Source organism: Sorex fumeus, unplaced genomic scaffold (genome assembly GCF_029834395.1).
Source record: "Sorex fumeus unplaced genomic scaffold, SorFum_2.1 ptg000098l, whole genome shotgun sequence".
Lineage (NCBI taxonomy): Eukaryota > Metazoa > Chordata > Mammalia > Eulipotyphla > Soricidae > Sorex > Sorex fumeus.
This window is the reverse complement of record NW_026606155.1, coordinates 6,768,443-6,777,628: the sequence shown is the minus strand read 5'-3', so window position 1 is coordinate 6,777,628 and position 9,186 is coordinate 6,768,443. Positions and strand designations below refer to the sequence as shown.

Genomic DNA, 9,186 nt, shown 5'->3' with positions numbered 1-9,186 from the left:
GACGATGTAGTATTTTTTTTTAATAAAGCTGAAAGTTGGATAGAAAAGAATAAATTAGTGCAAAAGGGATAAAGATTTAAATATTCTCAGGACTATTTAAATAAAAATTTGTTTCTGTTTTAGTGAAATACTCAAGGGATAATAAAACATGTAAAAGTTCAGAATTTAGAGCATAAAACCAACACTATTTGGTTGCCATTGCTTTTCCATTGGGAGAAGATTTATATACTAAGCCATTTTATAAGTTATGATTTGTTGTGAATTTACAGAGGTCTGAGTGAGATGATACTTCATTACGAAAGTGTATACCATCGAACTAAGGCATTTTGTTCACTCCAGTATCACTTAAAACACTTGGTTTCTCCTGCAGGAGAAATGAAATTCTATTTCCAGAATCTGATTTTTTGTGTTGTTATGTATAAATGGTATGTAGTTACAGAAGATAAATAAATGGGAAATACGGGCTTTACGTTATTTAGTTCAGCCACATTACCAGAAATAACATGCTTAAATCTGAACTCCCACCCCACCCGTCTCCCCAATTAGACATTGCCTGGAAAACACATTTAAGTTTAATCTTATTTCTCAGTTATGGTTAATAAGCAGGGTGAGGTTGACTTGCTTTGAAATGAACCACCATGAAAAGAAGGGAACAAATGAATGTGGCTGGCTGCACACAGCGGGTGGCACCAGTGTGCTTTGGCATGCATTTATTTATATACAGAGTGGGGCTAAAGGCGCCAGAAGTCTCAGGTTACAAATAGTGGAGCTTACTCAAATATCATACACAAAAATAATTATATGGGCTAAAAAAATAAAGGGTAGAATCTATATGGCCTCTCACATATATTGACCTTTTTTAAAAAAAGTTGATGACCTAGCAGCTTAAAACCAGCATGAGTTTTAGTTGTGAACCTATCAACAATGGTTAAGGCTGGATTTATCAGGTTGGCCACTTGGAAGAACAAAAAATGTAGTAGGGCTATCATATCCCTTACTGTCTTATAGTTACAGAGTTTCTACCTGCACTGTTCTGGAAATGGAATGTCTTTAACCAGAAGCTGGCAAATTTGACCCAGAAGGAAAACCTGCTCATAAATGAAGAGTGGTTCAGGGGACATTTTTCCTTAATGACTGACCCTTTATAATATATGTGAATAGATGTGTAATCTTGAATTCTAAATGTTGGCTTAATTTTAGAGAATCCATAATGAAAGAATACCATCTTATATTTCATGCTTCTTAAATCCTTAATTACTCAGAATCATAAAACTGATGAAGATTAGTCACCGATTAGAGTTTCTGTGATACAATACAATTTAGCTACTTCTGTTTAATATTTATAAGATGTTAGACATAGAAAATAGATACAGGAACCAATGTGCCTTGTCAAAACTTTTTTTTTTAACAAATATGAAGGGTTTGTTATGCTACAAAGATAATGCATTAAAATAAAATTTAGGACCTATAGAAGAGCATCAACTTTCACATTTAGAAAAATATATTTTAAAATAGCAGTCTACATAATTTTCAGTCTTCAGGAGACTACAGATAGGCTAAATAGCAAATTCCTGAATGGCAAGTACTGATCTTTGGCAGCATTTAAAGTGAAGAGAAATAAGAATCTAAGAGTTCAGCCCTGATCCACCAGAAAGAAATTTTACCAAATCTGGTAAGCAGACCTGACCTGTGTACTCATTCATTTTGGAAGTCAGCCTATGGAGTGGCCTGCATCTAAAATTTCCCAATAGAAAAAAGAAAATCTATGAAATTTTTAATTCAAGTTGCAGGTTGAACAAAAATGTAGGACCATATCTGAAATACTATTGCTATCTAAAACCTTAAAAAACTACACCACTGAAAACAGCTCATCATACTTATCCATTATTGAGCTATAGTCATACTTTAATTTTCCAATCATAGAGATGACTGAACATCCAAACATAAAAAGATAGCTCAAAAAAGAAAAGGTACCATGAAAGTGATACCGTATCTGTTCCTGAATTAAAATGGCCAGGAGAAATGTCCTTTGGAGAAAGGCCTGTATAAATGCTTAAGCATTATATTCTCCAGTCAAGCTTCCTCATATCTCCTTAGTGAAAATGTTTGCCTTTTAGGACTATGATCCTTTAGGGTAGGGTGATGGTATTTTTCTTTTCCTTGTGTAAACAGAAGGATAAACCATAATAAGCATTGACCGTAAGATATAAATGCTATTAAAAAAAAACTTATGCTAATATGATAAAAATTGCCCAAGTTGGGTTCTTAAGGTTTTGGTTTTTTGAGGAGTGCTTATCCTTTTAATCTCCCCAGTGAGCTGGCCAAACTTGCACAACATTCCCCAGAAACATGGGTGTTGGCTTTCACCAAATATTTGATCCTTCTTGGAAAATAATTCTGGCAGTGTATGGGTTATGGAGAGTTGTCCATTGCTTATAGCCAGCATTATGATGTTTCAGCTCTACTCTTCTGCTATTTTGGGTTCTGGGCATTTATCCCCATTACAATCTTGAGTTAGCACCACTGGACCATGAAGGGTTTGGTTCTGGGTTTTTTTCCTCTTCAAAACTCTGGTCTTCCAAGGTTATTCACGTAGTCTTCTCAGCATCTGTCTCTTTCAGTGAGGCATATGTACACATTTCCAGACAAATAAACTGTAATCAGAGAAAATTTTTTTCATTAGTTTAACAATTTACTTCAGCTTTCAGATTAGACATGTATGAAAAAGTCACTTTTATTCTGTATTACATAGTTTTTGACTGCAAGGGGCCATCTGGTTATGCTGCCTTTTTATGTTAACTAGCTGAGCCCAAAACCTTAAGCCATTGGAGTTAGTGTTGTTGCACTGATCAGGTTACCGACCTGCAATCATCTCCTCCAGCACTGATCACGTGTCGGTCACCAGTGGTAAATCGAATGTTTGTCACATGGGGTGAATGACCCAAGAACCTTTTATGCTTTGCCTGAAAAATAATAAGAAGAAAATTCCAGAATGTTTGATACACAAATGTCAAAATTTCTCACTGGACATCAGCATTTCTATCTTGGGGCTCTGGAGAGAACAAATAAGGAAGATCACAGCCAGTGATGGATGCTGTCTGAGTTACTGGATTGGCACGTAACAAAAATCAGGTGATTTGGGCAGTCAAGTATCTGTAGGTAGTAATGAAGACTTTCTGGTGAAAAGCATTTTTTAAAAAATTTTTATTAGTAAAACACCATGAGGTACAGTTGTAGACTTAAAAATTTTTGTGCTTGGGTTTCAATTATACAGTGATCAAATACCCATCCCTCCACCAGTGCCCATTTGTGAAAAGCATTTTAAACTCGGTAGTAAATTGATGAAAGGTTTATTGGGGGCAGGAGGAAATAACATTTTTAATAGTTTTTATTTATTTTCTGAGTAATGTATTTTAGGAAGCTGGAGGGTATGGTGGAGAGTTAGGAGTCCAAGTAGAAAGTGATTTGGGGGCTGGGGATGCGGCTCAAGTTGGAGAGCACAGATTGGGCTTCAATGAAAAAAGATACATATAATTTTGCTTTTTGAGTCATATCCAGAGATGCTCAGAAGTTACTTCTGGATCTGGACTCAGGAATTACTCCTGGTGTTGCTTGGGGGACCATATGGGATGCTAGGGATCGAACCCTGGTCGGATGCTTGGGGGACCATATGGGATGCTAGGGATCGAACCCTGATCGGACCCACTGTACTATCACTCCAGCCCCAAAATTGATTATTTTAAAGTATGTTTTCAAATCAGGAGATAGTAACATTTTAATCTATTATGTATGTATGAGGGAAGTATTAATGAGTGGATAGTTTTTATTGGGAGTGAAATTAAGACTTATGGGTGTAACCCTTATGGGATATGGCATGAAAGTTCTGAGAGCACATGGTACAGTGAGTAAGACTCCTTGCACACAGCCAACCTAGGTTTGATCCCAGCATCACATATGGTGGCCTGAGCTCAACCGATCCTTGAGCACAGCCAGGTGTTACTCAGCCCCCACAAAAACAAAAAAGTATGTGTCAGCAGTTTCCCTTCAGTTTCTCTTCTGGGTATTTATCTGGATGGAAAAACTGGAAAAGATTTATGTACTCTTAGAGTCATTGCAACTTTATTTACAATAAACAAGATAGGGAAACAACAGAAATGTCTTTGTCAGTGGCTGAATGGGTGGAATGTGGGTGTGTGGGTGTGTGTTTCTCACAGTACAAGAGATTATTTTGTATTTTGGGAATATTAATATCATTTAAAGGGAAAAGTACATTAAATGCTCCTATATATTAAAAATGAGTTTTCTTGGAATAGGACACCAAACACAAACTTACAAATTTTTCAGAACACGGGAAGTCAAATAACTTAACCATGCCAAAGTCATCTCCTGTAACAAGGTTGATTCCTGAATGGGACACACAGGCACAGTTGACGTCTGCTTTCTCAGCATGTCTGGACCAGATGCCCAGAACTTCATCTCCTAGAATGCTAAGGGGAAAGAATGAAAGCAAATCTATAGTAAACAAGTTCACCACACAGAAAAATCGTATTTTGGTAACTGAATTTAAAAAAATAGTATGTAAACTAAATAAGCTCTTTGGTGATACTTGGGATGCTCCTAGTGGGGCTCAGCGGACAGGCAGTGCCAGGATCAGGCACACAGATGTGCTCACTAGTACTGTGTCATCCTCAGCCTGAAGAACCCCTGTATAGTCTCAACTCAAATTTCCTTACCTTGAAAAATTGATAGCATGATATGTTTAATCAAAGGGATTTTAACATGGGCATATCAACTCTCAATACTGCATGACATATTTACCTAGTCCATGTGGCCCAAGTAATCTTGTCAATGGCAGCTTGATCCAGAAGATGTTTTCCTGAAGGCACTTCATAGACATGCCGCTTATAGCAACCAGTGGAGACCTTAATTGTATTAAAATAATTGAGTCCTATTAGGCAAAATTCAGAAGAGGTTTATAATGTACTAATAAGTGCTACTTGGTTTTTATCTTTAGTATTCAAAAGCAAAAGGTAAGTAGAAGAAAGTATTGATAAGACTAGAATTATTTAAGGCTGGAGCAATAGCACAGCGGGTAGGGCGTTTGCCTTGCATGTGGCCGACCAGGGTTTGATTCCCAGCATCCCATATAGTCCCCTGAGCACTGCCAGGGGTGATTCCTGAGTACAGAACCAAGAGTAACCCCTGTGCATCGTCAGGTGTGATCCCCCCCCCACCAAAAAAAAAGAATAGAATTAAAGAACAGTTCATACGGAACAAGTCAGAAGCTTCGATTGCATTCACTTAATGCCAGCATCAAAGCAGAGCTGTTCTAAACTGGTTGGTTAGCCCGTACATACCTGGAGAAACCTGCTATCTGCGGAAAAGTCCATCTGAATGACAAAGCTTGGAATGTCTTTGCAGTAGCTTATTCTGTTAAGGGTGGGGCCTAATGTTAGGTCATAAAAATCCACTGAGTTCTCTCCAGAACCCACTGCCAGAAATCGGGAATCCGGGCTAAATCTGTATATGCAACATAAGAGAGATCAGTCAGACCACATGAAATTGCACAAAACATTTAAGACCAGTAACTCCTGCTCTAGAAAATAAGTAGATGTGGGATATACCTTCCAAAAAGCCCTACCAGACATAACTGATTACATGTACTAATATTTTTACATAGAATAGCTTTGTTTTACTTCAATTTTAGGTGGTTCCTGAATTACCTAATCATCTTTAAAGAAATGTTTTTGAACAGTCAGTACATTAGCAGCTAAGTTAAAAAAAAATCACTGGGATTCTGGATTCTTTTGTAGACGTCAAGGAATGAGGAGTAAGTCACTCTGGGTTATTGCAGGAATGGCACGTTCCTGAGTCATGTAGGAAGAGTTAAGAGACAAGCTGAGTACAGCTCTTGTCTCTGGAGGCCTCTTCCCCCCCCATTGCTGCTGAGGTGGTCCCCCCAGCACTGAAGGGCCCCGGCAGTGACCCACCCAACCTGCTGGGCCAACTATAATCATATGCTGGTGCCTGGGCCTTCGGAGCACTACTTGGGAGTCTCTGCTCTCCAATAAAGCAGCCAATGAAGATGACACGTGGTTTGTCTAGTGACCCTGCAGAGCACGGGGCAATTCAGACTATCTTGCTGTAGCATCTCGAAGTTCTAGGAAGGGTTCACTTGGAAACGGTTTTTACTAGTGGAAGTTCAAGCTTTTGATTGATTCGGCTGCCAATTACTATTATGATCAAGTAGAAGTAAGGGTAACCACTTGTAAAAAACAAAGTTAGGCCCTGAAAAATAAAATTCAAGAAAGGTTTAGTTTTGGGGTCACAGTATATTTATGAAAATTCAGTGAAATTCTGTAATTAAATTACTAGGGGAAATAAACTGCTAGGGAAATTACTAGGGGAAACATTTGGGATTATCACTTTACTTTTCCAGGCTGATAATGTGAAGGGCAGATGTATTCTAATGTGATTATCCATCCAACAGTCCCTTAATACTTTGCATTATAAAGGAATATGGGTGTTTGACTACTTATTCTTAACTTACAGATCCACTGGACATCAACCACAGAGCAGTTTATGATGTGTTAAGCTTCCAAGGGCACTAAGGACAATTACTGATGTGCTAAGAAGTGGTTCTCAAATATAAGCTGGAGCATTTATATAAACATACTAGAAATTACGTTGTTTACTAACCTGATATCATGAATTATACATCGCCTGTCTCTCTTCTTTCCCCATATTTTCAGAGAGCTCACCAGTAAAATAATAAATTCTCCATTTTTCATTCCAATAGCCACCATGTCCCCTTCAGGGCTATAACATACAGTACGAGCAGCATGTCCCAAATTCACTTTGTTTAACATCTTCTGTAAGAGCCAGAGAACTACATTAAGTAGAATACTTATAAGCAACTTTCTCTTCCAAATTCTCAACATGAATCTTTTTTTTTTTCCTTTGTTCTTTGGGTCACACCTGATGATGCACAGGGGTTATTCCTGGCTTTGCACTCAGGAGTTACTCCTGGTGGTCGGTGCTCAGGGGGACCATGTGAGATGCTGGGAATCGAACCTGGATCGGCCATGTGCAAGGCCAACACCCTACCCACTATGCTATCGCTCCAGCCCATCAACACGAATCTTAAGAGCGTTAAGTTTTGTTCTAGTGCTTATACTTTGCAGAAACTTGAACAATTTGTTAAGAATTGTTTGTACCTACTTTATCAGTGATATCCCAGAGTCTCACTGTCCCGTCTTCTGCAGCAGAAAGAAAAAAATCCCTGGAAGGATGTGTTGCCAGTCCCCATATTGGTCCATCCACATGACCGTTAACCAAAATATTACATGCTGCATTTTTCTCTCCAACTTCAATAATTTCAGCATTCCTTGTTCCAACCAGTATCTTGCCCTGAAACAAAGTGGATACTACATTGTCATGCATGGTTGCTCTCTTGCCTATAATAAACGAATGACCCTACTGGCCAGTCAGAATTTTGTAGCTAATCCAGTAGCAAGCCAATCATTAGTCCATGCAGTTTTCTCTTAACAAGAAATGTCCCTCAGGATCATTGGGCTGGATGGTGTCAAAGTACATGTGGGTGAACTTTTAAGTATATGCCAGTGAATTTCCTCTAAGTTAATACTCCTTGCTAGGCCCCGGAGCACTGCTGGGCAGTACTGCATCACTCGGCCCAAGCAGCAAACTGCCATGCCTGCCAGGTGGTCCAGGAATGACCCCTAAAAGATGATAAATGGGCGGAAAGAAAACCCTGTGCTTCCTGGATTCATTTCCCAGCACTGTATTCATTGTTCCTTGTGTAAAACCTAGGGTGACCCTGATGTCCCCTGGAACTACCTGACTCAGCACTAACGAGTGGTCCTCAGGATGAATTAAAAAAAAAACGATGTAAGTTTGCTACTTAACCTAAGCATACTAATGTGTGTGGTTTATAAACAGGCTTATTACTGCAAGTGTACTCATGTTCAAATTTTTCTTGTGTGTGGAATTTCTTCCCCTAGTCACCTGGCTCCTCAAAGAGGGAGGAGAGTTTATGGCTTATATTTATATACAACACCACACCCATCATCAGTGTATCCACCTCCCTTTCAGCATTCCCCCTCTCCCCCGCAATAATTGTGTGGATCAGTTCTGTTGTGTGCCTCTTGCCCTTTGTTGCTCTGTTGCTGTGTATCTTTTAAGTCCCACATATGAGAGATCATTCTGTATCTGTCCTTTTCCTTCTGACTGACTTCACTCAGCACCCCCTAATTCCATCTATGTTGCTACAAATAGCAGGGTTTTGTTCTTTTTTAGAGCTGCATAGTATTTCATTGTGTGTATATATACCACAATTTCTTGATCCATCTGTGTCATTGAGTATTTGGATTATTTCTATATCTTGGCTCCTGTAATAAGTGTGGTAATCAACATAGGTGCACATATTCTTTCAAATGTTCTTGTGTTTTGGGGTAGATGCCAAGGCCACTCACTGTTTAGGTAAGTGTGAATGTAGACAAGCTTGGACAGAGCTGCTTGGACCAAGGTGCTGTAGGAATCAACATGTAATGCAGTCCTGCAAAGAGATCCCAGGGGACTGGAGAAAACTGAATCAGAGGAGTGGAATGAGAAAGAGACTTTTCCCAGGAGGCTCACCACACTAAACACAAGTTTATCTAAATAAACTGTTTAGACTTCTAAAAGGAAATATGTGAAATGAGTCCACTGGTACGGTAGAACATGTCTTTTGTGTGAGGCCCCAGGTTTGATCTTCAACACCACCAAACACTGAAAGGAAAATTCGTGGTACCGGTGAAAAGAAAATGTGAAAGTTTTAATACGGTGTTTAGACAGAACAGCGTCCTCAAGCTGCAACTGGTCACGGGCTGCACGTGTGTCCACAGTGGCATGGCAGAGAAACCCACGGGAAAGGCAGACACAACTGACAAGCCCATTAAGTTTTCTCCTCAAGTTGCAATTGGAATGAGTGTTCAAGTTCAGTTCAACCAAAGAACTTCTTACTTTTCCTCTGCAAACAGAACGAACACAATCTGTGACTTGTCCTGTCTCCAGCCTGAAAGCACGGCAGCGTCTCAGTTCTTGGTCCCATAGTTTAACTGCTCCTCCTTCTTTGGACCTGAGTAAATAACAGCCCAAAGCAAAATAAGCATATATTATTGGGTAGAC

General features: G+C 39.2%; 1 protein-coding gene across 1 annotated transcript in view; it reads right to left on the bottom strand.

Annotated features, from left to right (window-relative positions):
* Positions 1 to 2,482: 2,482 nt before the first annotated feature.
* Positions 2,483 to 9,186, bottom strand: part of EML5 (EMAP like 5) — a 172,546-nt gene continuing 165,842 nt past the window's right edge. The window contains exons 37-44 of the mRNA XM_056133752.1: positions 9,022 to 9,136; positions 7,222 to 7,410; positions 6,700 to 6,872; positions 5,358 to 5,520; positions 4,819 to 4,922; positions 4,334 to 4,487; positions 2,863 to 2,963; positions 2,483 to 2,654 (exon numbers count right to left, since the gene is read on the bottom strand). Coding sequence (XP_055989727.1) covers positions 2,618 to 2,654; positions 2,863 to 2,963; positions 4,334 to 4,487; positions 4,819 to 4,922; positions 5,358 to 5,520; positions 6,700 to 6,872; positions 7,222 to 7,410; positions 9,022 to 9,136 — 1,036 coding nt within the window. The 3' untranslated portion in view covers positions 2,483 to 2,617. The remainder of the gene's footprint in view (positions 2,655 to 2,862; positions 2,964 to 4,333; positions 4,488 to 4,818; positions 4,923 to 5,357; positions 5,521 to 6,699; positions 6,873 to 7,221; positions 7,411 to 9,021; positions 9,137 to 9,186) is intronic.